Source organism: Triticum aestivum, chromosome 3A (genome assembly GCF_018294505.1).
Source record: "Triticum aestivum cultivar Chinese Spring chromosome 3A, IWGSC CS RefSeq v2.1, whole genome shotgun sequence".
In the NCBI taxonomy this organism is placed as follows: domain Eukaryota; kingdom Viridiplantae; phylum Streptophyta; class Magnoliopsida; order Poales; family Poaceae; genus Triticum; species Triticum aestivum.
Genome location: NC_057800.1, coordinates 682,463,380 through 682,491,072, shown reverse-complemented (window position 1 = coordinate 682,491,072; position 27,693 = coordinate 682,463,380). Strand labels below are relative to the sequence as shown.

Below are 27,693 nucleotides of genomic sequence, written 5' to 3'. Positions count from 1 at the left end.
CCAAGCTTGTGTTCGAAGAACGGGCGGACGTGTGAAGCTCTAAACTCTCGGGCAGATCCAAAGTTTCCGTTTGAAACAAGGCGCAGGTTGTAGGTACCTGTACCTATCGGCTCTAAACGTCAAACCCTAATTATTGGCGAGCAACCAGAACAATTAACACAAGAAAGCGAGCTATCTTGTTATTTTACTTTTAAAGGTTTTTTCTAGACGATGGAAGAACATCTCCCAACCCCTGTACTGTACCCTCGTAAACTATCGTTTTCAGTTTTAAATAGCCGGCCGCCTCCCTGTTGACATTGGTTTGATAATTTCGTAATATATGGCTCCTAGCTAGTAGTACAATGCATCCATCTATGAACAATAGTTCCTCTTTTGACATCAGACATCAGGCTTGACGGATTTTACATTACAACGGAATTCAGATCTGTAATTAAAATTTTCCCTTTAGTATCGAAAGTGTCCTTCCGCACCCGAGCTCAAATGCTCCCTCATGAACCGACAATAAACAATAGTAAAAATATATACAAACTGGTTTTTCTTTTTAGAAAAAACATTGCTGATTTTTTCTGCATACCTGCAAATTTTTATGAAGGAAAAAAAATCCTAATTCTCTAGGCAAAAACAAAAAAAAACAAAATCATTGCTCTAAAATGCTTTCAAAATTAGTCTTTTTGGGAGTACCGACATATTTTTATCAGAGCATTTTGGAATGTTTCTATTCACCAAATTTTGTATGTATGTACACAATTCGTCAATGTTTATTGCCAAACTATTACAATTCTAGAATGTTTTTAGTCTTTTTTTAATTACACTGTTCATGAGGGAATATTTGAGCTCGGGAGCAGAAACTACATGCCCCTTTAGTATATGCAACCATCTTGTATTCTCTACAGCGGATTTGCCTATCATTTGTGATCATGATTGAAAATTATATGTGAAAAAAATGTGTATTTGTATCCTTTGCATCGCATGATTGCGCCATAAAGATCCATATGGACTTTAAGTTGAGAAAGATCTCTTCTTGGGGATTTATCTGGTTTTGTTTGTTGTAGGATTCCACAAGCCCATATCACTTTTGATGATGGCAATATTGTGGCCAAATTACCCTTGCTATAGCCTTGGGACCACGAGATATGCGCCAACTGGTACAAGGAGGAAGGGAGGGGGTAATTAATGGAAATAGCGCTTCAAAAACATGAAGTAGCAAGTATTTGGATGAATTAAACGTTCTTCTATATTTGTGTTGAAGTACAAGTATACCTCACATTTTATCCATACATATGGACTTTTGAGTTCAAGAGCCAGCAGACACGAAAAAGAGTTACAACCCACATGTAAAAGGGAATGTTGAAGTACAATGTATGTCATCATTTATCCAATATTTCGAGCTTTTGAGTAAAATAGTTGATGCATTGATGAAAGAGTAGCATACACACAAAAAATCATGCGTGAAAAATCAATGATGGAAGCTTACAAAACCGAATCACGTTGGTTATTTCATACTTCCTCCATCCTGAATCGGTAGTGTTAGATAGATCCGTATATAGACAAATCTAAGACAACTAATTTGGTGACTACATAAAAAAAACCGATAACTACATTCGTAAAACCCGACAACTGCATCAAGACTGTTTGCCAACTTCATCAGATAACTTAGTAATTGCTTTGTTAAATGCAGTAACTACATTAAAACAATCTATGAACTGCATAGGAGAGCCAACCTAGTACTCCCATTTTCCAAATATTACAAGGCAAAGAGGCATATTGATTGTAATTCTATGTGCTACTAATATGGAGCATGATAGTATGGGAGAATGCACTCATGGAGATGCTAATAATTGAGCATGCATGCACTTACTGGCCGTGCATAGCTAGAATCCAATGTGCGAGTAGTTGGGAGCATGCATTAGCCTTGATTTAGATGCATGTGGTGCTAGCAATTTTTCTCAACTGCCTTTTACCTTTTCGCAGCTCATTCCTTTGAGAGAATATACAGAGTATGTACTACAAAGTAAGACCATGGTGTGGCGTCGCATGTAGTATGATCCATTAAAAATATTAATGCATGGTGGATCGTAAAAACAAATAAATCGAAAAGCTTTTGGACTGGAGGAACATCCTTTCCTAGTTCAGATAAGTAAGGAAAAACCATCAAACCACCATTTGCAAGTACAGCTTTGAAAACATTACAACTATTGATCATAGTACCGATTTGCATGTCCAAATGCTTCGCTACATGCACAAAAGGTACAACACACTGAAAAGTAAGGTGCTCTTAGGAATACTATCTCCAGCCTATGGCGGGATTCTAAGTACATTTCATCATCATCTCATACGGATGCAACTAGTTGTAAGGAGTTGCATTTTTGCAGATTTGAGCTGGAACACTAGAGCAACAATTAAGAGGAGACAAGACACATATCACTTGAATGCACTCGCAAAGATATGATCCATCCCTCCTTAACTAGGACTAAGGTACCCTAATTACTACTGAATCAACGTTCGTGCTGCCTCTCACCATCTCAAGCATAGTGGTATCTACCTCTTCTCAACAATTATCAGACCTTCATCTCATCATCAACAGACTTGTGTGATTTTTTGTTGGACATGATGCTATTGAAGTTCTCTGATTTACATAGCAGGATCTCAATCTGAAACAAATGACAACAATAGATAATGAAGGTTTCATGCATGGACTCATGTCACAAATGAAGTTTCACTAGTCATGAGACATGTAATGTCAAGGCATCTTGCCTTGGCTTTACGGACGAGTCGCCCCTTCGACTCATCTTTGGTGCCAATTGTTGATGTCAGGATCTCTGGAGAGGGAGAGGAACAAAATCATTGACAAATTTAAGTGTAATTTACTATCATTATATGAGGATAAGTTTGATTATTTAGATCGTATACAACAATTATGTGGCTTACTCTTTTCTGTGGCCAAACCATTGTTCTTTAGGATCTCCGATACAGTCACCACAGTGCCAATGGCTGGAACAAAAATTGGCTTAGAAATACATAGCCAACAATGAAGTGATTAAAGAAAACATCAAGCAGTAAAAGGTAAGGTTAGTAAGCATTCGTACCCATCCCCAAAGCAGAGAGTTCAACCTCATCATAGTTCTGCATGTACCTCTGCAACCAGCAATTTTTACGAATGAGAGAAATAGCATGCTAATTCGACCCCTTTAGAACAAAAGATTCATGAAGTTTCAATGCCAAGAAGTAAACTGGAAAAATATATCCTTGGCCTATTGTCCATGTATTGTAAAAGAAAAAAATGGAAGATACCAAGGTATTGTGTTCATTGATATCATTAGTTTCATTCTACTATTCTTAATTCTATTATTCAGTTGCCTGATATTAATCAATTTCATTATATTGTCCATTGTATGCAAGGTCATTGATTGGCCATTTTCTAAACTACGAAAATATAAGCATGTGATTGCAACACGACCCGTTGTTAATGTGAATCAAATAAGGTTGCTCATGAGTTGCCTCTGGAGGTTTTGGGCCTTGGCGCTCTTGTGTCTGGCTCACATGATGTTCCGTGATGTTTGGAGTATGTGTATGTTCGTCTTAATCCTATCCTCAAGCTCGAGTGTTTTTTTGTATTTCGTGTTTGTATTTGGTTTTCGCTTGGTTTTTCTTACATAAAGGATATGTGTATGGGTTTTGAATCCAATTTCTCTCACTAATAAGAACAACTCTCCTCTTCATAATGCAATTGTGGGAGCTCTCTTCCTCGTGACGAGGTTCCATAAAAAATTACTCATTTTTGCATGGAAGTATAAAAGAACTATCCTAGTTTTGTTCCAAATCAATTGATTTGGATAAGGCATACCTTGGCGAGGTTAACGTAGAAGTAAAGCGGCTTCTTGTTGGTGGACACCTGGATCCGGTTCTTCTTGGCCGACACCCCAGCCTCAGCCTCAATATCCGCCTCCACCTCCATCTCATCGGCTTCCACCTCGGCATGGGCGGCCTTCTGCTCTCCCACCACCGCCACCTCCTTCTCCTCAGGCGCCTCCTCCTCCACCGCCTTCACCACCTCCCTGACCTCCTGCGCCTCCGACTCCCCCATGGCCTGCGCATGCAGTTGCTCCACCGCCTCCTCCCTCGCCGACGGCCTCACCGCTTGCATGGTGGCTAGAACGCTTGATGGTGTGCGTGCGTTGGTATGGGACAATGAGAGAGAGGTTGAGAGTGGATACCCGGTCATGGTGGTGCATACAAGTAGCACTAGAAGCCTGGCACCGGTGGTTGCGATCGTTTGTGTGGTCACCCGGAGGTGCCGGTTGCCCTAGTGGTTATTCCTGGTGCATATGTGTGCATGTTTTCATCCATCTGGACCGGGGAATAGATTAACAAGAATTTCAAATATCGTAAAATCCACATTGCATAGGTGTGGATGCATGCACTCCGATGTTGTCGAATGCCAATGAGATCTTGCCTATATAAAGAGCACATGCATGCATGGAGGAACCTCACACAACATTCTGATGTCAACATATTAATTTCAAATCCTTTTTAAATGATTTATCTCACAAAGTATTAATACGATTTGCGATCCGTCTTCACCGATGAATTTGCCTCGACGAGGGCTTCAAAACAAGACCTTATATTGATACATTTTGACAATAGTTTCTTTGGTCCCCATTAGTTGTCACATTATGTCGCCGAGGTTGTCATTTTAAAAGAGTGAATGGTCTCCATGAAGATTATGTATAATTGTCAGGTAATTATCTTATACGATTTAGACATTGCAATATTATGCAAAGTTAGAAGGCCTGTTTAGATTCGGTCTCCACCAGTCACGCCAAATCTTTGGCACGCCAATTAATTGGCTGACGTTTTGGTGGCCATCTTCTTGCCGAGGAATTGGTGTAAAATTGAACTGCCACCGCAGATCAAGCCTAGGCAAGCCAAATTTTTTGGCTCCCATTCCAAATGGACACACACCACACGATCAACGCCGATTATTTGGTTCGGTTTGGTTCGGCGGGTGTTGGCTCAATTCCAAATATATCCAAATTGCATAAGTGCTAACAACAAAAAAATTGATACAATATAAGAAGAATCATGATGAATCTTCCAAATTTTCATGTGTGACTATACTTGCATAAATGTGTGCATATGAAGAATCATGATGAATCTTCTAAATAATTTTGAATTTTATATATTGAGAAAAATGGGTGGTCTTTTAATACATGAGACATGTTGATTAAGGAGAAATGATATTTCAAATTATTTATACAAGTTGGAAATAAGAGATCGTGTACTTTATAGGGAAATTTCAAATTTATGAATAAATTGTCTTGTATTAAGTTTAGTATAATATATTAATCCAAATAGATGCGTATTGTGTGTGCACACTTATTAGTTCATATAGACGTGCGTTGCACGTGCACACTTACTAGTTACTCAAATAGCAGAGTTACAGTCAGCAGCCAAAAGATCTGCTATGGCATTTTGGGGCATCCTGTAACCACAAGTAGGAGTGACATGTACCCAACGAGGCTGTACTTCCTTTTTTTTTGCAAATTTCTATAATCTTGAATATTCTCTCCGTAAAGAAATATAAGAGCGTTTACAGAGGGAGTACAACCCAGGATGCATTAACTGTAGTACATGTAATGTTCTCCATGGTAAATAGCTAGGGGGTACAAAAGTACAAAAGAAGAGTATGAAATGCACAAAACGTGGTCGAAAAAGTCCTAAGGTCCAAACTGCCGAACGGTCGTCACAAAAGACCCGCCGCAGCGTGTAGTCGTAGACCGGTCGCCCATTTCCCTCCTTCCCTCCCGCCCTCCTCGTCGACGGACGAGACGATTCCCGCTCCCTCCCGTCGTCTCCCCTGCCTCCCCCTCTGCTCGCGACCAACCGCCCTGCTCCCGCCGCCACATGACGCAGGACGGCCATGGGATGCCTCCTCGGTAAGCTCGCGGACGCGCCGGGCTCCTCCCTCTTCTTCCCCGCCGCCGTGACCGCGAAGGCCGGGGAGGGCGATGCCGAGGCGCAGCTCAGCGCGCCGGCGCCGGTGCACATCGCGGCGGTGAAGAAGGACGCCTCCGGGTGGCCGCTCTGGCTCTCCTCCGCCGCCGGCGACGCGCTCCAGGGCTGGGCGCCCCGCTCCGCCGACGCCTTCCAGAAGCTCGAGAAGGTGAGTGAGGAGCACCACTCTCCCTGATGGCCTGATCCTCCCTCTGTTCCCTGCCGCTGCCTAGCTAGGTAGCTCGTCCGGCCGTCTTTGGTGGTTGTTGCCGGAAAAGCTTGGCCTCTTTCTCTCGAAACGCCGAAGCTGGAGCGGCGAGTGGTTGGGGGAAGCCTTTCTGGGCGGCTTTGCTTCGATTTTGGTTCGCGATTTCGTTCTTCCGTGTCTGCCCTGCCGCGTTCTTGAGCCAGTAATAATCAGATAGCTTGCCGTTCGAGTTCTTGCTGACAAGGAGTGCTTCCAAAGGAAAAAAACAACCTCTTTTGCGGCAAGAAGTAAAGAACAAGGGTGAGAGGACAAAAAAAAGTGGTCGTTGATGATGCCCCCTCCGTAGTTCAACACATAAACAAACCCCAAATTCCAAGAGCCGGGCCGTTAAACAAGAGCAGGCACGAACAAATCCCGAGCTCTGTTGAGATTTAAGAAACCAACAGCCTCGCTTTCCGTTGATACTTTTTCTCTACTGTCGGCATCACAGGAATTCGTAGCAACTCCGAACGGGAAAAAATATCGGCAAACAAAGTCAACCCGGCTGCTCGCACTCCGTAGAGTTCTGCTGTGTTGTGTTTGGTAATTTGTTTTGGTTCTGAATTTTTTGTTCCTCTTTTGTGTGTGTGCAGATTGGGTCGGGCACGTACAGCAACGTGTACAAGGCGATCGAGGTGGAGACCGGGGCGGTGGTGGCGCTCAAGAAGGTGCGGGTGGATGGCGTGGGCGAGGCCGAGAGCGCGCGCTTCATGGCGCGGGAGATCGCCCTGCTCCGCTGCCTCGGCGAGCATGACAATGTCGTCCGGCTCCACGGACTCGTCACGTCGCGCCTTGCCACCGCACCATCCCTGTACCTCGTCTTCGAGTACATGGACCATGACCTCACTGGGCTCGTCTCTGCTGCCACGGCCTCCGGCGCACGCTTCACCTTGCCCCAGGTAACCAGAGCATACTGCTCACCTCATCACTGTAAGAGTGACATACACCTTCTTGAAAACCTTTGTCCATGAATTGAAATGCGCATTCATCGTCGAGAATTCTGTGTGTACCTGAAAAACTAGATGTAGTAGCATTTTTTACAGTCGAGCAGGATATATCACCTGAACCAACTTGTTAACTCGGGTTCGTGAAAAACTGCTTGTTCATAATGTACGTGAGATGATGATCTCCATTTACGTTGGCATAAAACCTGTTCTTTTGTCAGCTTAACGGACTATTACACTTTTAATTAAAAATGATCAGGTATATATGCATGATTGAACTAAACCTTTTGGCGCCATTTCGAAGAGATTGATTTTTCATGGTTTCTAGAAGGGATTAGGTTATCTGAGGAATGGAACTTCTTGCTTGCCTGGTTAAATGACATGCTTGAATTATAATTGATGATGTGGCGAGTTGACATATTCCCGTAGTCTCTTGATAGTCAAATATAAGAGCTGTCAAAAGAAAAAAGATGGATCATGTAGATGTTTTCAAGACAAAATTGAACATATCTTGGACCACTGCAAATGGCTGTATGTGTACAAATATGTGTTTTTTCTAAACAGAAGAATTGTTGTATGAAAAGTATTAAAAACAAGTCCAAAATAATAATAGTCTCTGCAGAAATCTAGTCTAGATGCTAGAACACATAGCTGATTAAGTAGGATACAGTAATTTTGAAGTATACTCAGTCAGAACTAAAATTTGATACTCTCCCGAATGGAACCAAAATTTCTTCTGGAACAGAAGAAGAATCATTGACAGATCGTCTGCAAGGAATTTTTTCCTTTGGCTTTTTGTAAAGATGCAACCAAATCAGTCGCTCAGAAACACCGTGATGACGTGGACCTGGAAATCTGTTGGACTACCCAAGTAGAGTATTTTTTTTACTAGGTTTGAACTTTGAACACGGCTTCCAGTCCAATTGACAAAGACAGACACTCCAATGTTTTCTGTTCACACATTGCTTGCAAGAATTCCCATCAGATGTTTCAACTGTCAACATTGGCTGCAACTAAATCATTTCATTTAGAATTGTCGAAAGTGTGAAAATGCCTTTCTTTTCCCAAAAGCAAGGCTCCAACAAGGATCATCTTTTTCCATGGACACACTTATGATATCATTGAATTGTGTTTCTTTTCTCATGAAGTGTAACTGTCTGTTTGCAGGTGAAGTGCTACATGAAACAGCTACTGTCTGGAATCGAGCACTGCCACAACAAGGGTGTCCTTCACCGCGACATCAAGAGTTCGAACCTGCTTGTCAGCGAGGATGGGATCCTTAAGATAGCTGACTTCGGACTGGCCACTCATTTTGATCCTGATAACCCGCGGCCCATGACTAGCCAAGTGATCACACTTTGGTATCGTCCGCCTGAACTAATGTTAGGTGCCACTCACTACAGCGTTGGTGTTGATCTTTGGAGTGTGGGTTGCGTGTTGGCCGAACTCCTTCTCAGCGAGCCTATATTCCCCGGACGAACAGAGGTCGGTCCACACGAAATACGAGCTTCGCACAATTATTTGCAGAAAATTGCACACTTGGAGACTAACTTGTGCTCGTCAGGTGGAACAACTTCACAAGGTTTTCAAGCTATGTGGAACTCCAGCAGACGATTACTGGGATAAACTGAAGTTACCACACCATACATTCAAGCCATATGAGCGGTGTATGGCTCAGAAATTTAAGGACCTGGAACCATCTACCCTATCACTTCTAGAGACTCTCCTATCTATTGACCCAGATATGAGAGGCACTGCAACTGATGCTCTGAACAGTGAGGTTAATACTGCTTTCACCCTCAAGGCATCTACTTTGAAACAGTAGGAGTCAGGCATAACTTGAAATACTGCTAAAAACTCATCTGGAAGCTAGCGATAAAAACAGAGTAGCCACTATGCAAGAAGATAATTTGTGATTGGTCACAGTACATGGATTAAAATTGAGTTGGCATTGATATAATATGTTAGATACATAGTTTAAAATAAGAAGACAACAAATAATAATCTTCTCCTCACAAGAGCTTACTGTTTGCTGTGAATTCAGTTCTTCAAGACAGAACCATATGCCTGTGAACCATCAAGCCTTCCACGGTATCCGCCGTGTAAAGAAATGGATATCAAACTGAAGTATGAGAAGCACAAAAGGTCCTGCTCAACCCTTTCGAACTTATTTCTGCTATTCTCTTGTGTCACCAGAAGCTTCAACATCCGTTATACTATATCTTTCAGAAAATTGAGGGCGAATGGGTCGGTAGAACGCCAGACAAATACCAGAAAGCCCATCTCACAAAATCATGGTCGCAGAAGAGTATTTACTCCAGATGTCAATAATAAGCCACATGGAAACCCAAAGGTATGTTCCCCTTCTTTTCCTTCTGCAAGAATTTTGTCCCAACTGTATCATGCGGAAATTACCACTATGCCTGACAAAATAATTGCATTTCTACTTCTTGTGTCCTCTTCTATTGACGCTTTTATCAACGCTCTATTTAGACATATAATAGAGCTATGACTAAAAGGAAAATGTACATATTGTTCTATAGATACCAAGACTGGTGACAAGTACAAGCACAACCAAACTCGAGAGATTTCCTCCGCCGCATCTGGATGCATCAATTGGTCATAGCATAGATACCTTGGCCGATGTAACAACCAACGAGTTCTTCTCATCATCGGTTGTGGAGCTAAAGAAAATGCCGAGCCTACTATTTGGTCACGTGAAATCTTACCTGAACAGCCCAAAGAAGGGAATGCACAAAGCGAAGCCAAGCCTCACGATGGCGCCTTCCACGGTTCTAATAGGTGCATTCCGGCCGTACTCGCTTGGCCATCCGATGGAGGTGAGAAGAAAGAATAGGGATCAGCTTAGAGCCAAAGGAAAATTCCCAGTAGGTGCAGTCAAATGACAAGCTAATTATGTCCCTCTTTTCTAATCTTTTTTTCTTCTTCTTTTCTTACATCCCATTGTCCCAGTAGCTTTTTTTTTGTGGGGTAGTAGCTGTTCATCTTAATACACGACTGATAGGCTATACTTGTATAGTTAGAGAGCATAATAAAGTAGAGTTGTGAACAACGATTCTATGTACATATGAGATTTCACCAGTGACATGGATTCAGATGATATAATATCAGACACTGCAGATAACTGGAAATGGTCTTAATCTTGGGAAATGCTTGCTTCCGACCCTCTAGCATTTCAAGAACAGAGAAAAATTCCCAGAAGAGAAGGCTTGCATGAACAGTTTCCAAACTAGTATGCTTATCCATTTTTCTGCAACACTAACCAGTAATCCTTCTCTAATGAACAAAAGGAGCACTCACATACTGGCGCTCCTCGAAACCAGTTGCTCATATGCAGGGTTAGCTCACAAACAACAACCAGGATTAAGTACAGAAAATTAACGCCGCAAAGCATCATAGGAGGTGACTGAATCATCCACATTTTACATGATGACACATAAAACGTGAAGCACACATGCACTGCCTGGTCAGAGATAGGGCTCTGCAGCAACAGATTGTGAAGCAGCACCGGGACGGTGGGGAGGTTTCGCAGCAGGAGGATGAGGAGGAGGAGGAGCTGAAGTTCTCTTGCTGTGACAGACGATAAAGCTGTGCAGCGCGCCGACGACCGTCTGGCCTCTGAACTTCAGCCACCCATCCTTACATTTGGGCAACTGCGGTGCGTATCAGCGGGATTCAGAGTAGAAGAGTAAGCCATTGGTGCATTTGCAAATGCTGAATTTGCTGTGATGCCTACCTCGCCGGAGCATTGTGGAGGATCGTTCTTCCTGACCGCCAGAGTAGTGTCTGCAAGGAGTAGGGCGTCGCCGGAGCAGTGTGGAGGATCGTTCTTCCTGACCGCCAGAGTAGTGTCTGCAAGGAGTAGGGCGTCGCCGGAGCAGTGTGGAGGATCGTCCTTCCTGACCGCCATAGTAGTGTCTGCAAGGAATAGGGCGATTCAAGGTGTCAGCGCAATGCGCCTGAATGAAACTTGTGTGATGCAGAACAAGCAAGGAACAGTGACAGGAGAAGGGGAAGGGGAACAAATTACCCTCGGCACTGGCAAACCCGTCGTCGTCCGCGTTTTCATCGGCTTCCTCTGCCACCAGAGCGTCGACCCGGGCCGCCTTCTGGCAGTAGATCCGGAAGCTGGGAGAGCCCGGCAGCGGCGCCGTCTCTTCCCCATCCTTGGGCTCTGGCGCCACCTTACACCCCTTTCTGCTCACATCCACCTCCGATGCCGACGCCGACGCCGAAGGATCCTGCGGAGGCGCCGCCGGGGGATCGGAGGCCCCGCTGTGCCCCGGCGCCCGGTCCCGCCTCCGCCGCTCGGCCCTGTCGGTCGACGCCGCGGACCCCATCGCGAGCGAAGGAGAGGGTGGGCGAGAGGGGGACGACGGGGAGCTGCAGCACGGGCGGACGCGCCATTGCGCGCGTGCCCTTAGTACCGGAGGCGCGCGAGCGGCGGCGAGGGGTTCGCGGGGGCGCGGAGCCCAAATTTGGCGGGGAAGGGGGTGATCGGGTGAGGTGGCTGATGACAGGTGGGTCCGGCCTGGCGGGAAGACGGCTGCGGATGTGCTTTGCTGGGCCAGTTTACCGTTCGCGTTTCTGGGCTGCGGTAAGAATCACAGCCCGCCTATAAAGAGCCTTTAGTGAAGATGGGCTGTTAGTGGTAAGCAGGCCTCTTTGATTAAAAATATTTCTAATAGTCTCGAGAAAAAAAATTCTAAAGGAAATTTGGATCTAATCTTTAGATTATTTTGTACATGTGCTCTTTCGATTCATAGGATTTTTTTCTTAGGATTCATTCGTTTCCAACAACATGGAGAGAATCCTTTGTTTATTCCCATGTACGATCAAGCATGCAAACAACCATGGTGTGGTATAGGTGGAATTTAGGGCAACCAAAGATAATTAGTTCTCGGTGAAACTAAATTGCTTGGTAGGCTGGGGGCGTGTGATGCGAGATGGTCCGTGGTTATTCCGCGGCTACCGGTGTTGTTGGCTAACTATGATGGTTGGCCGGATCTGGATGAGACAAAGGTATTCATGTATCAGGCATGTGCGAGAGTTCAAAATGGCAACGGAGACAGGGATCACCGGGGGGCATGCCACCGTCCCCGCCCCGATCCCCGCTAGCCCCGCCCACCTTCGCGGGGGGGGGGGGGGGGGGGGAGTCCCCATGCCCGCTAACAACGGGTACCCGATCCCCATGGGGATCTCCATGGATACCAACAACAACAAAACAACAGTAAAAGAGAAGCACAAGTGCACAACAATAGTATATTGGCATAAGTAAAAGAGGAGCACAAGTGCACAACAGCAGTATATTAGCAGCACAAAATAGCAGTAAAAGAGGAGTAAAACTGCAGTAAACTTTTGACAGATTTAATCATACATTATAGCAGCACAACAACAGTACATTGGCAGCACAAAGAACAATTATTTTGACAACAATCTTCCATTAGAGAAGCAAAACAATAGTAAATTAGCAGCACAAACACAATATTTTTTGACATAGATTCAATCATCCAAGGTCTGACCACAATAAGTTTGACAGATTCAATCATCTCGACTCAAGTCTGACCACATACTGGAAGTACGAATGGAAGGATCGTTTGGATGTCTGAAGGTACAAGGTACCAATCAACAGTTGCTGAGTGGGCCAAACTGATCAATGCCCCTGCAGAGCATGAGGATGATATAGATGTCTATGTCAAGAAGAAGAAAGATCACAACTCCATGGCCAACATGTATAAGGAGATTCCTGACAAAGCCTTGGATAATCATAAGCTAGGCTCTGTATATTATCTGGTATCTGGACTGGCCACCATCAACACCATCTTGAAGCACACCATGTTGCCCAAATCAGGATATCACAGGATGATCAGAGGCCATTCCATCAATTTTTTGCAGTTGTTTGATGTGCCCCAGAAGTTCAAAGTGATGAGTTTGATTGTTGAGACAATCAAGAGGACAACTGCAGACCAGAAAAGATCATGTGGGTATGCTCCACACATCCAAATGCTCATCAACTTTAAGATGGGCACAGGCACATACCTATTGGACAAGGAACATCTTCCCTTGAGGCCTGACTTTGAAGACAACATAGTTGTCATGAATGAAGAAGATCCCACATCTGTAGAGGCTCAAGAGAAGAGGGAGAAAGCAAAAGCTAAGAAGGCAGCAAAGATGCCAAGTGTTGAAGAGGCTTCTCAAGTGTTCCTCAAGTTAAAGCAAGATCAACTTGGATATCTTATTCAAGCCACCTTGAGGATTGAGAAAGCATTGGTCACCCTAACTCGGAACCAAGAGAGCCTGGAGAGGATCATTGAAACAAAATTCTATGATCTTGACTTGAAGGTGGCAGAGATGCAGACAGTTGTTGAGCAGCTTCAGGAAGAAGCTGAAGAGAGGAAAGGGAAAGCTACCATAGATTCCTTTCAGAGAGTGCCTAGGGCACAGAGATCTGCAGCAGTGTCTGTGACAGATACACGAGCTACTACATCAGCACTTGCAGCCACAGCATCAGTAGCCCCTCCAGTGGCCACTCCACCAGCTCCTACAACTTCAACATATGCATTCTGATACGTCTCCGTCGTATCTATAATTTTTGATTGTTCGAAGCCAATATTATACAACTTTCATATACTTTTGGCAACTTTATATACTATTTTTGAGACTAACATATTGATCCAGTGCCCAGTGCCAGTTCCTGTTTGTTGCATGTTTTTTGTTTCATAGAAAATCCATATCAAACGGAGTCCAAACAGGATAAAAACTTACGGAGATTTTTTTGGAATATATGTGATTTTTGGGAAGAAGAATCAACGCGAGACAATGCCCAAGGGGGCCATGAGGCAGGGGCGCGCCCCTGACCCTCGTGGACACCCCGTAAGCCGGTTGGTGCCCTTCTTTCTCCGCAAGAAAGCCAATATCCGGATAGAAATCGTGTTAAAATTTCAGCCCAATCGAAATTACGGATCTCTGGGAATATAAGAAACAGTGAAAGGCCAGAATCTGGAACTCAAAAACAGAGAGAGCCAGAGAGACAAATCCAATCTCAGAGGGGCTCTCGCCTCTCCGCCGCCATGGAGGCCATGGACCAGAGGGGAAACCCTTCTCCCATCTAGGAAGAAGGTCCAGGAAGAAGAAGAAGAAGAAGAAGAAGAAGAAGAAGGGGGCTCTCTCCCTCTCTCTCCCGGTGGCGCCGGAACGCCGCCGGGGCCATCATCGTGTGACGGTGATCTACACCAACACCTCCGTCATCTTCACCAACATCTTCATCACCTTCTCCCATCTATTTACAACGGTCCACTCTCCCGCAACCCGTTGTACCCTCTACTTGAACATGGTGCTTTATGTTTTATATTATTATCCAATGATGTGTTGCCATCCTATGATGTTTGAGTAGATTTTCGTTGTCCTATCGATAATTGGTGAAGTGCTATGATTGGTTTAATTTGCTTGTGGTTATGTTTCTGTCCTTTGGTGCCCATCATATGAGCGCGCGCGTGGATCACACCATAGGGTTAGTTGTATGTTGATAGGACTATGTATTGAAGGGCAAGAGTGACAGAAGCTTCAACCTAGCATACAAATTGATGCATACGAGATTGAAGGGGGGCCAATATATCTTAATGATATGGTTGGGTTTTACCTTAATGAATGTTAGTAGTTGCGGATGCTTGCTAATAGTTCCAATCATAAGTGCATAGAATTCCAAGTCAGGGATGACAAGCTAGCAGTGGCCTCTCCCACATAAAACTTGCTATCGGTCTAGTAACGTAGTCAATTGCTTAGGGACAATTTTGCAACTCCTACCATCACTTTTCCACACTCGCTATACTAACTGTATTGCTTATTTACCTAAAATAGCCCCTAGTTTTTATTTACGTGCTCTTTATATTCTTGCAAACCTGTCCCGTTACACCTACAAAGTACTTCTAGTTTCATACTTGTTCTAGGTAAAGCGAACGTTAAGCTTGCGTAGAGTTGTATCGGTGGTCGATAGAACTTGAGGGAATATGTGTTCTACCTTTAGCTCCTCATTGGGTTCGACACTCTTACTTATAGAAAGATACTACAATTGATCCCCTACACTTGTGGGTTATCACTTTCATCCTTGGAGTCCTCTCGACGCCTCCTCCCGAAGATCAAGCCTAGAGAGACGCATATCACTATGCATTTTTGAGATTTTTGGTAACTTGTTGCCAAAGGGGAAGAAAGTGTATAGATCATAGGCTTCGTGAGAGAGAGTTTGTTTGCTTCTCGTTGTTTAGTGTTTTGCTTCTCGTTGTTTATTTTGCGACTTGTTTGATACTTTTTCGTGTTCTTGCTTGGATGATACTCTATGTTACTCTTTGTGTGAGATACTTGTATGATCATGTGTTTGATCATATCATACCTTAATGCTTGTGTTTGAATGATGTTACTATCTATCTCTCATGTATGATCATTCACTTTGCCTTGGTGATGAGTGCATATTTCATTTTCTATCATTTTGAGCGCTCCACCAAGATGTATGTGACATAAAAGAGTAACCCATGATCCTAATCGATTGTGCATTTGCATTCAAAAGCAAATTTTAAATAATGCACAAATTTAGGGGGAGCTCTTGCTTATCAGATACTTCTCAAAGCGACGATATATTTCATTCTTATTATCATTTGTCGAAGCTTTGATCTATATGTTGTCATCAATTACCAAAAGGGGATACATATTGGCTCCCTCAAAATGCTAAGGATACATACGGACCCCTCAAAAGATGTGGACCCCTCAAAATGCTAAGGATACATATTGGCTCAAGCTCAAGGCTCTACATTTTTATTTTAGTGATCCAAGATCACATTAAGTCCATATAAAAAGCCAATACTATTAAAAGGAGATGAGGTGTTTCTTAATGGCTTGCTTGCTCAAAATGCTTAGTGATATGCTCCAAAAGCCCTCAACCACTTTCTCATATCCATATATGTCCCAAACCAAAAGTCAAACTCGGCCCTACCGATTTGATCTATCCGGCGCCACTGAGTTCTTTTGACATAGCCATAGCTAGAAACCCTAATCAGTTCAATCTCACCGATAGGGATCTCGGTCTCACCGAGATGGGATTGCAAACTCTCTGTTTCCCTTCGTAACGTTTTGGTCTAACCGAGATGAGCGATCGGTCCCACTGAGTTCGCAATGCAAACTCTCGGTTTTCTTTTCATAACGTTTTGGTCCCACCGAAAAGAGCGATTGGTCCCACCGAGTTTGCCTGACCAACTCTCTGTTTGCCTATTACAGAAATTGGTCTCACCGATTTCATGTGATCGGTCTCACCAAGATTATGTTATGCCCTAACCCTAATGAAATCGGTCTCACCTAGTTGACATGTCGGTCCCACCAAAAATCTTAACGTTCATATTTTGAACTAAATTGGTCTGACCGAGTTTAACTATTCGATCCCACCGAGTTTGGTAAATTGTGTGTAACGGTTAGATTTTGTGTGGAGACTATATATACCCCTCCACCCTTCCTCCAGTCGAGAGAGAGCAATTAGAACGTGCCTACACTTCTACCATTCATTTTCTGAGAGAGAACCACCTACTCATGTGTTGAGACCAAGATATTCCAATCCAACCATAAGAATCGTGATCTCTAGCCTTCCCCAAGTTGTTTTCCACTCAAATCATCTTTCCACCAAATCCAAATCTGTGAGAGATAGTTAAGTGTTGGGGAGACTATCATTTGAAGCACAAGAGCAAGGAGTTCATCATCAACACACCATCTATTACCTTTTAAAGAGTGGTGTCTTCTAGATTGGTTAGGTGTCACTTGGGAGGCTCTGTCAAGATTGTGGAGTTGAACCAAAGAGTTTGTAAGGGCAAGGAGATCGCCTACTTCGTGAAGATCTACCCAAGTGAGGCAAGTCCTTCGTGGGCGATGGTCATGGTGGGATAAACAAGGTTGCTTGTTCATGGACCCTTCGTGGATGAAGCCCTTCGTGGACTCGCGCAACCGTTACTCTTCGTGGGTTGAAGTCTCCATCAACGTGGATGTACGATAGCACTATCTATCGGAACCACGCCAAAAATCTCCGCGTCTACATTGTGTTTGCTTCCTCCAAACTCCTCCCCTTTACCTTCATATGCAATGATTTACATTCCGCTGCTATACTCTTAGATTTGCATGTGTAGGTTGATTGTTTGACTTGTGCTAAGTTACTAAAAATCTGCCAAGACTTAAAATTAGAAAAAGACTAGATTTTTATTTGGTCAAGTAGTCTAATCACCCCCTCTAGACATACTTCTGATCCTACATGATGACACTACCTCACAGGACATCAAGAGGCAGAAGACGAATGAAGCAACATCCATGGACTTGGCAACATTGGCGGGCTCCAATGTGGAGTACCACTAGGCCCAATAAATCACCTAGTTTGGAACAACCACACTCACTCAAACCAACACCCAAAGCTTGTCTTCTATGTGAAACTAGGCAAGCTTCAGTTCGTGTTGAAAGGTTGAAAGGCAGACTAGGTACGAGAGAATTCTGTGGAGTAGACGGGCAAGGACTCGGTGGTGGTTATTTTACATAGGTATATGGCAAGCCGCAAACGGAAAATAGACACCTCATGTGAGTACGTCGAGCACGTTTACAGGCAATCTCTGATTCCTCGGCGAACGACGACAAAGAGTAGTACGTGAGAACACGCCCACATCCAGCGAGGAGTGGAGGACGTGCCCTCACTGGACGTGGGAGACACACGCCCACATCCAGCGAAACGTAGATTAGGCTAGGTGTACTTTTGTGCTATGTAAAAAAACGTAGTAACAAAACAGTCATGTCCGGTTCTCATAATTTTCACCTGGTTTGTTAAAGTTTCATTTGAAATGTCTCCAATTTGATGAACATGATTGGATGGCTGACCCTGTATCCGTGGCCACAGAGACGCGACGTTGAAGATGCCCTAACATCGTTGTTGTAGACCCTGAAAAGGCACCATCATTTGTTGTACCTGGACGATGATTGACTGGTAATCCGCGCACGCGTGACCCCAGCAGATAGCTGTGTCCTGGTTTAGCACATGTGGGTTGTGTGGATTGGTTGGTTGCTTGCTTTTCCAAGAACAAATCCATCAATCCGTCCATCCGTCGAAGTGTCAACCAAACCATGCTTGGCAGACACGGGCCCTTTCTCCTCTCCTTCTTTCGCTTGCAAGTCATCGCCATGACTCGCGTATGTACGCGCCGCAAAGAAAACGATGTGGTGTGATGATGGAGCTGGAGCCAGTGGACAGACAGACGTCACAGGCTACGGCACTGCCTGCGAGGGAACATTTTCTTCGCGGAGCAAGCAACACTACCTTCATCTATTTAGGCCTAGTTCTTTTGTCAGAATCTAAGGATTCTACTCCTACCTAGATTCTTCCAGAATTTTTGAGCCCCATTTATTTTACAATCATGTCTAATTAGATCTTAACTAGATAGGATTGTAAAACAACCCCATTTGTTTTACAATCATGTCTAATTAGATCTTAACTAGATAGGATTGTAAAACAAATGGGGCTCAAATATTCTGATAGAAGCTGGATAAAGGTCGGATTCCCTAGATTCTGGCAAAAGAACTGGGCCTTAGTTTTCTTCGCGGAACAAGCAACACTCCCTCTCTCTCATTTCAGGGCTCTTTCATCCAAGAGGCCTACATTTCAACTTTGGAGGCTTCTATATTTGGAATCCAAGGTAAATGACTTGTCTCATTTCCCTTCATTAATTAAGGAGAATGGAATTGCACAGTTAATTAGCGGAAAACCAAGATCGACACAACAAACACACCGATGACAAGCAGTGCTTGGGCCTCCACGGTACACATAAACCTCGTTCCAGGCCGTTGATCAAATTTACCACAGGCACAGCACCAGAATCTTTATTAAAAATATATTATTACTTTATTGTTCATTCTATAAAAAATCTTCCCCAACACGAACACAACACCAAACATGGCGTATCTCATCTTACACCGATGTCATACAACAAGCGTATCACATCTCAAGATGATATCAGTCTACAGTTCAGTTCATCTTTCAATAGCACAGAGATGGCAAACAGGGTAGATCACTCTCGTCTTACCCTGTTACACAACAAACGTAGCATCAGGCATCAGGAGTTCTTGGGCACAGTTCATGACATCTTCTTTGCTTTCTTGTCCGCCCACTCCTTGCGTTTGGCGTCAATCAGCTTTTGCACATTGGCATGGAAGCCAGGATACGGTTCATAAGCGGCAAACTTGTGGAGAATCTGAAGCAAACAACAAGATTGGCATGACTTGTAAGGCAATATCTTGTCGATTATCAGAGTGATGATGCTACAGAATGCGTACCTCTAGAAGCACGAAATATGGGGCCATCAACAAAGCCTGGACAAGATTGTCAACTAGAGCAGGTGCCCGCTTCTACAATCAGAGTAAGTGTCAAGTATTAGTAATCCTTGGGCAAGAATTTTCTACAGGTGGTGCTCAACCTAGTATTAATAATAGTAGCTTGGTAGAGACTTGCCTCAAAAACTCCATGGCCAATGAATTGCATAGTCCAACAGAACAGCTGAGCTACCAATACCACCTGCGGAAAAACAAAGAATTTATGCTTGATCGATTATGTTTTGCAATCTAATTTTCTATAGCCACAAAGCATCTTCAGCGCAAACCATGCATCATCATTCATCCTAAAGCAAACGTCGACATAATCAAAATTTCAGGAGTTAAGAAAAAGGGATTGAATCCCCATGTAAGCATCTTCAACACGGCAAACTATGCAGCATCCTTCATCCTAAAAGCAAAAATTGAGGGGTGACGAAAAAGGCATTGAATCTGCAAGTAGGTGCCTGCAGTCTAGCTTTTGAAACTTTAAGCCTCAGAAACCTAGACCCACTGAGACTAGATAAAAAAAAAAGCGTGAACTTCGGAAGTGCGGCAGAATCAGATAAGCCCCCTCCCTTACCCCCCATCCCCCAAACACCATGGAGCAACAAAAATGCTATGACAGCTGACGCCTTCTTGCCATCACAATCATGAAAGTACATGCTGGATATTAACTGATCAATATCATGTGTAATGACCTTTAAAAGTGCAGTAATTAGGAGTAGAAGGAGCAAGCAAACATCTAGTGCAGTGTGGTTTATTGCGAGTTACAGGTAGCTCAACGTAAGGAGCTGTGCATCAACCACGAACAATGATCAGATCAGTTTCTACGACAGATACATGAAATTTTACATATGACTATATGAGCTCCCCTCAGAACAATTCCATGCTTTGTTCCAGAATATAACTTCTCTGCTACACTATAAGATAAAATCATCAACTGTCAAACGACCAACAGTCTCATCTTCTACCAGGATTTCATTTCATCAATTCAAAGGCAACAACAAGTTTTACTACTTGCTATCTAATTTTTGTACACTACGATGCATTTCAGAGCGAATTGTGGTATTTAGACATTTGCAGTCAATAAAATAGCCTCAAGCTTTGATTACTCCATATCCCTTTTCAGTTTAAGTTATCTGTGATGCTGTTGAACGAACATGACCACAAACTCTAAAAATCCCTTTCCCCACTACAGAAATTCAACGCACATAGCCTGATCAATCCAACTGCAAGTCAATTATTTTCTTCCCAAATCTCATAGCTTATCACCACGACACCAGATCAGAGAAGGATGAATACTGAAGACAAAGTCAAACAAAGGAAGAAGCCAGGAGTGGCGATCGGGGCTGTGTGATGCAAAACCTTCCATCCGAGGGAGAAGCCGAGGCGGGCGGCGAGGGCGGAGCTGGCGCCCCAGCAGAGGAGGCAGAGGAGGGCGGCGAGCGCGCCCGAGCGGCGGTCGAGGGAGACGTAGAAGGCCCCGTAGACGGCGGTGAAGACCGCGGCGGCGCGCGGGAACGGGGGGGCGATGTGGAGGAGCAGGAGGGCGGTGAGGAAGATGGGCCAGACGAAGAGCGCGTGGATGAAGACGTTGACCGGGTTGCTGTGGTACGCGCCGTAGAAGGCGAAGTGCCGCTCCAGGTCGAGGAACCCGCCGCCGCCGCCGGCCATCGCGGGATTCGTCGATCGGGCGCTGCCGCTCGCAGACGGAGGAGGCGCGGCCGAGGCGGAGCGCCGGGGGGAACGGATGGGGGAAACGGCGGCGCCTACAGTACTTACGAAGGGCGGGGAGGAGTGTCGCTCTACTCTAAGAGATTGCCGTCGACTTTTGCCTTCCTTTTATTTGACAGAGAACAAGGCGGGGGCATGTCGCTGGTACTGCTCTGGCGGCTCTATCATTCATTCTACAGTTTGGTCAGACCGTGCTCCGGTCAGATGAAATATACAGTATTCAGAATTATTTTCGTCACACAAACCTTTTTTATGGAGTACTATATTAAAATAGATTAATTAAATCAAAGAATCGGGACACAGGGACGAAAAATGCATATGGTGGCCGACCCCATGGAGCCCTTTTTCTCTGCGAAAATACTAGTATTCCACATCTTGAGTTGGTTAGGTGGACAGTGGTATTCCCAATCCACCAGGGTTCAAATCCTGGTGCTCGCATTATTTCTGGATTTATTTCAGGATTTCCGGCGATGCGCTTTCAGTGGGAGGAGACGTTCCCGTCGACGACGAGGCGCCTACGGTGACTTCGTAAATCTCAAGATGATATGCCGGCTCAGTCTCTCGGAGGTGCTCAGAGTGGTAGGGTGTGCGTGTGTGCGTTTATAGGGGTGAGTGTATGCGCGTGTATATGAGCGCTTGTGTCTGTACTGATGCTCAAAAAAAATTTTGAAAACAATTATACACACAAGCATGTATTTTTAATATCATGTGAGTACAAATTTGTGGACATATAACTCATATGTGATCCACACGGAAAAGGTAAATGCATAGTTTACAATGGGTTTTTTCTTTGTTGTATTTGGGCCAAATATTCGTCTTTCTTGAAAATAATAGAATTGGTTCATGAAACTTTATACATATTTGAAGAACATATATATGTATTTGTAGAAAAATATATTTTCAAAATTTTATATACTTTTATGATTTTTTAAAGGGCTCCGTGGAGCCCGCCCTTTATAACGTCTCACTCGACACAAGGAACACTTCCATTGAAAAAAACTCCTTAGCTCGAGCTCATATGCACCTGCTGTGAACAATCAATTCAAAAAATAGTAAACAAATTCAAAATCATAGCAAATATTGGTGAAAACTTTGAGTGCTTACAAAATTTTATTAGGAAATGACATTCGTGGAAGTTGTGCCAAAAAAATCGATGCTCCAAAATGTCTTCAAAGTTAACATTTCTGGATCACTGATTTTTTTGTCACAACTTCCAGAACATTATTCTGTGATGAAACTTCGCAAACACTCAAAACATCCATCAATGTTTGCCACAAAAAAATCAATTTATTTTTTCAAAAACATTATTTTTTGGATTTTGCTATTCACTCGAGCTCAAGCTAAGATACTTTGCGTCCCACTTCCATCGTGCAATGTTAAGGGTATAATGTTCTTTGATGATGACCATTTTGACTCTGGGGAGTATATGCAAATCATACTCAAAGTGCCTCCAAGGGACTGAGCTACTATGCGTTTGGAAACAAGATCCCGTTCAGAAAAAAAAACAAAAAATACCATGGCATGCATATGTATGAAAATTTCAAAAGGGGTCTCCATTCGAAAAAGTCATATGCATGGCAATTTGTGTAAATAGAACGGAAAAACACACGCACAAAAAAAACTCGACTGATTACGAGCACCTCCCGAAAAAAAAGTAGGTGCACAGTCCTCACATGCAAACCTTAAGATTTCAATGTCTTAACCAACGAGTTGTTAAGCTAGGCTCATGGTAGACACAAAGTAGTCACCGTCATCTCTCCAAGAAAGAGAGAAAACTTAGGGTTCCTTTGCCTTCCGCCGGCGCTGCCGTCGGTCCGCCTTGTATCTGGTGGGTCTAAGGACCATGGAGGTGTGGTGGACCCTGACTCTTGCCGGCAAGAAGGGGTCTCGCTCCATTTTTAGGTGTTTTTGTGAGTTCGTTTTAGTTTTGTGTCCTGTTCAAGAAGACAAGGCGGTGACAGCTCCCTGAAGATGTAATAAGGTTCTTCCCGCCTAGCTCTTGTTCTGTTGATGCGACTTGCGTTATTAGAGGGTGCTTGGAGGTGTGCCTCTGGCAAATTTTAGGGGATTCGATAGGTGTTGGTCTTTGATGGATCGGCTTGGAACAGGTCTTTTTTCGTCTTGGATCATGTTCCTAACTTCCTATCCAGTACACGGAGCATATGCCAGGCCATACTTGAGTTCGTTACAAACTCATTCAAAGCTTTCCAACGGAGGTACGAAATTGGTACGGTTAATTAGAAGGTCTATCAACCGCAAAAAGGGGGGGAAAGTTAGAAGGTATATTCTATGTTCTAGAACAATGCAGGAGAGTATGCTTAGTCAATTACAAAAAAAAGAGTATGCTTGGTCAATCTTGGCGTTGCTTCATTTTCCATTTCCCATATAAAATTCTGAAGATTTGTGTCAGCGGTGGAGGTCGTAACGCTCACGCCTTCGCTCGTTAGCTCGCACGGCACGACTGCTCCCGCTACAGCAGAGAACTTGCGGCCAAGGCATGCATCGCGCATGCGTCCCCGGCACCGGCCCGTACGCGTCCGGTGAATACAGCTCGATCTACGGTTTCTTTTTCTAACAACATTCACCGAAGGCCAGCGCTAGACGCCGCCGGTCGGCCGGGCAAATTTGAGCCGGTCGCCGGGCGCCCTGATGCAGCCTTTAGAGCATCTTCAGTCGCGTCCTCATCAGCCTTCTCAACTATTCTTTAACATCGACATCTAAAAAACGGCCTAGTCGCGTCCTTGGGAGCCCGTTTTTAGCTAGTTAGTATCAAAACTGACGCCGGCAGATCCAGACCGAACCCGACGCGCTGGGGGCGTCGGGGAAACTGATTTTGGGCGAACGGGAATGGGCCCGCCGAGTTAGCGACCCGCCGCTTCGTCATCCTCATCGCCTCGGTTCCACAGAAATCATTGCCAAGGCTGCCGCGCCGGTCAGCCTCCCATTGATGCCTCACGGGCGGCGCAGTGAAGGTGCCGCGACGCGCGACCCACCCTCTCCCGCTATGCGGCACCCGGCGAGCAGGTTCTCACTGTCCCGCTTCGGCTATAAAAGCCGACCTCCCCGCAGGGGAACGCCACAGTCGCTACACCTCGCCTCCTCTCTCGCCTCGTCTCGCCACAGAAGCCACTCTCCCTCTCTTCCCCCGCCGACGAGCAATGGCTGAGCGTTACCCAGGCGACACCGCGGCGGGAACGATTTCGGCTGACGCCATCTTCGCGAGGACGAGGCGCGCCTCCTCTACGAGGCCGACTACCCAGCGCCCCTAGAGATGCGGGTGCCGGGCTCGTGGAGGCTGAGCGCCGGCGGCGTCCCGGTGTCCCCGGTGCTCACCGGGGCTGAACGGCGCGCCGAGATCGCCTGCATCTGTTCATCGTTGTCGGAGGCGCAGCGAAACGAGCCGAGGTACGCCGCCGACAGCCACACGCTGTGGACGATGTACTTCGACCGCCGCCACGAAGACCAGGTCGCCTCCGCCAACGGCACCATCCCTCGCGGCCCCCTCAACACCGACGGGAAGCGCAAATGGTGGGGCGTGCCTGGCCGCACCCTCGAGGTCGTCCTCGACCACATCAAGACGCCGCGCCTCGAGTACCCAGCGCCCCCATCCTTCTCTCGCCGCCGCGGTAGTTCCTGGACACCGCAGCGAATGGAGGCAGCGATCTCCTCGTCGTCGAGTTCCGATTTGCTCTCCTCGGGGTTGCCGGCGCTCCGCCCCATCAAGCCGGAGCCGTAGGAGACGTTGCTTGGGCGCCGCACCCGCAGCGGCGCCCTCGTCATCAACGAGGGTGGCCGTCCCTCTCCTCGTTCCCTCCGCCTTGTCCGTCGAAGACCGAGCCAAGGTTGCTCCCCGTCAAGAAGGAGCACCTGGAAATGGCCGCCGCCGACGAGACCGCCCTCAAGTGGGCGAAGGCGGGCTACGTCCGCGAGCAGGTGGAGCGCCAGCGCCGGGCCTACGAGGAGATCAAGGCCCGGCGCCGTGGACGCGACGAGGACGCGCCCGGGCCGTCCAACCCGCACGTTGGTGACCCTGGTCAAGGGTGCAGCAGGGACGGCGGCGGATCTGACGGGACGCAGGGCGGCGGCGGTGGCGACTACACCCGGTTCTACAGGCTCCTCGGCATGTAGAAGGTGGGCGGCGGCGACGTAGTAGGCATAGTTCTTTTCTGTTTTTTATACAAATTTGAATGAAATGGCCGAGTTTGTGCCGTGTTTGTACAAATTTGAATCAAATCACCGTGTTTGCGCCGATTTGGGGGGCGACCTGCGGGCGGCGACTGTGAACGCAATTGCCCCCACGCCGAAAGTAAACACTGATTCACCCACAAACCGCGTTTTCTCGGCGTCTTGGGAGGCCGAACGGCTGGAGATGCTCTTAGAACCATACAATTCCTTTTTCTTTCTTTTTTAACCAGAAAAAAAGCCCCTTCTCCCTCTGTGCTAGGCACGTCCTCACCTCTTTGATGCACACACATCTCCAGCTCCGGCGAGGCACGGCGGCGACCTCTCTCCCCCCGACGTTGGTCCCGCTCACGGCAGCATCCGCGTCGCATCGAGACCCGACAACATCTTCCGTGGCCACCGAAGTTGGTTGCGCAGCCATGAGAGGCACCGGTTGCAGTTCACCGGCGCTCACCGGTAACCAATCGTAGCACTGCTACCAAGACGTTTTGCAGCACGTCAGCCGAGGTTATAACACCAACGTGAGACGCCAGCACCGTCGTAGGAGCTTGGACGGTTCCAGCATCTTGGAGCCACAACCACGGTTCTAGCATCTGCGAGCCATAGTTGCAACACCCGTCGGCATGGTCACCACGAACAACCGTGGCTCCAGCATCTAGCCACCATAGTTCCAGCATCTGGATGCCATGGTTCCAGCAACTAACCATCATGGTTGCAACACCCCCGTCGGCATGTCACAAATCGGCGGCTGCAGGCTTCCAACATCTAGCTGCCAAGGTTCCAGCAGGGGTCGTAGGGAGTTGGTGGCCTATCATGGTGGCGCATGGTGTAGCGTGCTGCAAGGGTGAATGGTGAACCAAAGAACAAAGGACAGGGAAGAGGAAGAGCTCGAGCTCGAGTGATGGTAGGAGAGAGAGAGAGAGAGAGAGAGAGAGAGAGATCTTGGGAGAAAAAGAAACGAATGAGTGGAGGAAAAAGACCCCGCGGAAGAGGATAAGGACACGAAGCGGTGGATGTGCCCGCAGTTGCGCGTGCAATTGGAGCAGTTTTAGGCCGTTCGTCCAACTATCCATGGTCTCAACTCAGAAAAAAGAGAAGTTATCCATGATCTGTTCAAAACAAAACAAAAAAACTATCCATGATGTGCATCGTTTTTTTTTCAGATTTGTCCAATCATCATCTTCTTCTTTCTCTCAAACTAATTCTTTTGCATTTGATGTCGTAATAACTCAAAGATAAATATTATAACAAAATTAATACTTTAAATTTGAGTTCAGTTTATTCGACCAGAAGTGCTTTTGTTGGTTTCTATGGAAAATACCCACACACATGCTCCACTAAATCATTAAGAAGTTGCATATGCATTTCTGAACTACAAATCATGCAATGCATCTCGACGAAATTCTCAAACACAACCAAATCTTAAAGTGCAAGGTTCATAGGATCACCCAACATTGCATACTATGTCGTCCTTCAAAATCTTGTTGTGCGGGATCAAACAACATGCCGTCATCTTCCACTATCTCTCGGGGTCCAATTGTCTAGTAGGTCTATGAACAATTGCAAAAACGTGCTTAGAGCACTCCAAATGTCTCTCTCCACATCATTTCAAGCATTTTATTGCCTTTGAGTAAAGTGGGCTTTCTTGTCACCTCTTGGATGGAAGATGGTATTGACAAAAGTCACCCACAAAGGATAGGTACCATTGTCAAGACCTTGCGAACAATGGAGACCGCTGAAACACACTGATATTGTTGTGCGACCCTTATATGTCAAAGAAAGAGTGTTAAATCCACAAGTCTTATAATGCAACTGATTAAAAAGTGACAATGTTTGAGGTGGGTGCGGTGGAGGCAACGAAATTCGGGTGCGGGAAGGTAGTGGAAGACAGGGGTATAGTGAGGACGAGGAAGGGTCCAAGTTGGATAATTAGGTGAGCAAGCTACTGGGCCGGCATGAGTGACAATTCAGACTTTCCTACTTTCCTCCATTTGACACTGGGCAAGGGACATCAAGTTGATTTTTTTTTGAGAGATAAGGGACATCAAGTTGTTCATTGGTATTGGGTAAAGTCCGCCCGATGCGTTTTCTCCCACACAGTACAATTCCAACATTTGGGTGAGAATAAAAATGCCCATTGGAGTGGGCCCTAAAAATCCTTGGACTCCCTCGTGTGGGCATTGTAGCATTGTCACG

The 27,693-nt window shown here is 45.6% G+C and overlaps 4 protein-coding genes across 4 annotated transcripts; 1 reads left to right on the top strand and 3 right to left on the bottom strand.

Moving 5' to 3' along the window:
- Positions 1 to 2,176: 2,176 nt before the first annotated feature.
- Positions 2,177 to 4,222, bottom strand: LOC123059068 (uncharacterized protein At2g34160). Its single transcript, XM_044481711.1, has 5 exons — positions 3,845 to 4,222; positions 3,087 to 3,135; positions 2,929 to 2,991; positions 2,755 to 2,819; positions 2,177 to 2,651 (listed from the first exon to the last, which is right to left on the bottom strand). Exons 1-5 carry the CDS (start codon positions 4,220 to 4,222, stop codon positions 2,559 to 2,561), a joined length of 648 nt encoding a protein of 215 aa, XP_044337646.1. The 3' UTR covers positions 2,177 to 2,558.
- A 1,547-nt stretch (positions 4,223 to 5,769) lies between these two features.
- Positions 5,770 to 10,330, top strand: LOC123063176 (probable serine/threonine-protein kinase At1g54610). The gene is made up of 7 exons (XM_044486908.1): positions 5,770 to 6,163; positions 6,835 to 7,140; positions 8,353 to 8,670; positions 8,750 to 8,965; positions 9,230 to 9,330; positions 9,415 to 9,538; positions 9,729 to 10,330. The coding sequence occupies exons 1-7, from the start codon at positions 5,921 to 5,923 to the stop codon at positions 10,089 to 10,091; spliced, it is 1,671 nt and encodes a 556-aa protein (XP_044342843.1). The 5' UTR covers positions 5,770 to 5,920; the 3' UTR covers positions 10,092 to 10,330.
- Positions 10,331 to 10,350: 20 nt separating this feature from the next.
- LOC123063177 (uncharacterized) lies at positions 10,351 to 11,675 on the bottom strand. Its single transcript, XM_044486909.1, has 3 exons — positions 11,237 to 11,675; positions 10,943 to 11,124; positions 10,351 to 10,859 (listed from the first exon to the last, which is right to left on the bottom strand). Exons 1-3 carry the CDS (start codon positions 11,544 to 11,546, stop codon positions 10,674 to 10,676), a joined length of 678 nt encoding a protein of 225 aa, XP_044342844.1. The 5' UTR covers positions 11,547 to 11,675; the 3' UTR covers positions 10,351 to 10,673.
- Positions 11,676 to 19,065: 7,390 nt separating this feature from the next.
- LOC123063175 (2-hydroxy-palmitic acid dioxygenase MPO1) lies at positions 19,066 to 21,443 on the bottom strand. Its single transcript, XM_044486907.1, has 4 exons — positions 20,947 to 21,443; positions 19,721 to 19,783; positions 19,546 to 19,617; positions 19,066 to 19,463 (listed from the first exon to the last, which is right to left on the bottom strand). Exons 1-4 carry the CDS (start codon positions 21,253 to 21,255, stop codon positions 19,347 to 19,349), a joined length of 561 nt encoding a protein of 186 aa, XP_044342842.1. The 5' UTR covers positions 21,256 to 21,443; the 3' UTR covers positions 19,066 to 19,346.
- Positions 21,444 to 27,693: the final 6,250 nt, after the last annotated feature.

Bases quoted from the DNA above. Each gene is read 5' to 3' on its own strand.
- LOC123059068 (XM_044481711.1), bottom strand. From the start codon at position 4,222: ATGACCGGGTATCCACTCTCAACCTCTCTCTCATTGTCCCATACCAAC. The intron at 2,992-3,086 runs GTACGAATGCTT...TTTTTGTTCCAG, and splicing joins ACTCTCTGCTTTGGGGATGG to CCATTGGCACTGTGGTGACT. The intron at 2,820-2,928 runs GTAAGCCACATA...CTCCCTCTCCAG, and splicing joins TGGTTTGGCCACAGAAAAGA to AGATCCTGACATCAACAATT.
- LOC123063176 (XM_044486908.1), top strand. From the start codon at position 5,921: ATGGGATGCCTCCTCGGTAAGCTCGCGGACGCGCCGGGCTCCTCCCTC. The intron at 7,141-8,352 runs GTAACCAGAGCA...GTCTGTTTGCAG, and splicing joins CACGCTTCACCTTGCCCCAG to GTGAAGTGCTACATGAAACA. The intron at 8,966-9,229 runs GTTAATACTGCT...CTGTGAATTCAG, and splicing joins CTGATGCTCTGAACAGTGAG to TTCTTCAAGACAGAACCATA.
- LOC123063177 (XM_044486909.1), bottom strand. From the start codon at position 11,546: ATGGGGTCCGCGGCGTCGACCGACAGGGCCGAGCGGCGGAGGCGGGAC. The intron at 11,125-11,236 runs GTAATTTGTTCC...TATTCCTTGCAG, and splicing joins CGGGTTTGCCAGTGCCGAGG to ACACTACTATGGCGGTCAGG. The intron at 10,860-10,942 runs GTAGGCATCACA...TACGCACCGCAG, and splicing joins CTCCACAATGCTCCGGCGAG to TTGCCCAAATGTAAGGATGG.
- LOC123063175 (XM_044486907.1), bottom strand. From the start codon at position 21,255: ATGGCCGGCGGCGGCGGCGGGTTCCTCGACCTGGAGCGGCACTTCGCC. The intron at 19,784-20,946 runs GTTTTGCATCAC...GTTTTTCCGCAG, and splicing joins GCTTCTCCCTCGGATGGAAG to GTGGTATTGGTAGCTCAGCT. The intron at 19,464-19,545 runs GTACGCATTCTG...TGTTTGCTTCAG, and splicing joins CATATTTCGTGCTTCTAGAG to ATTCTCCACAAGTTTGCCGC.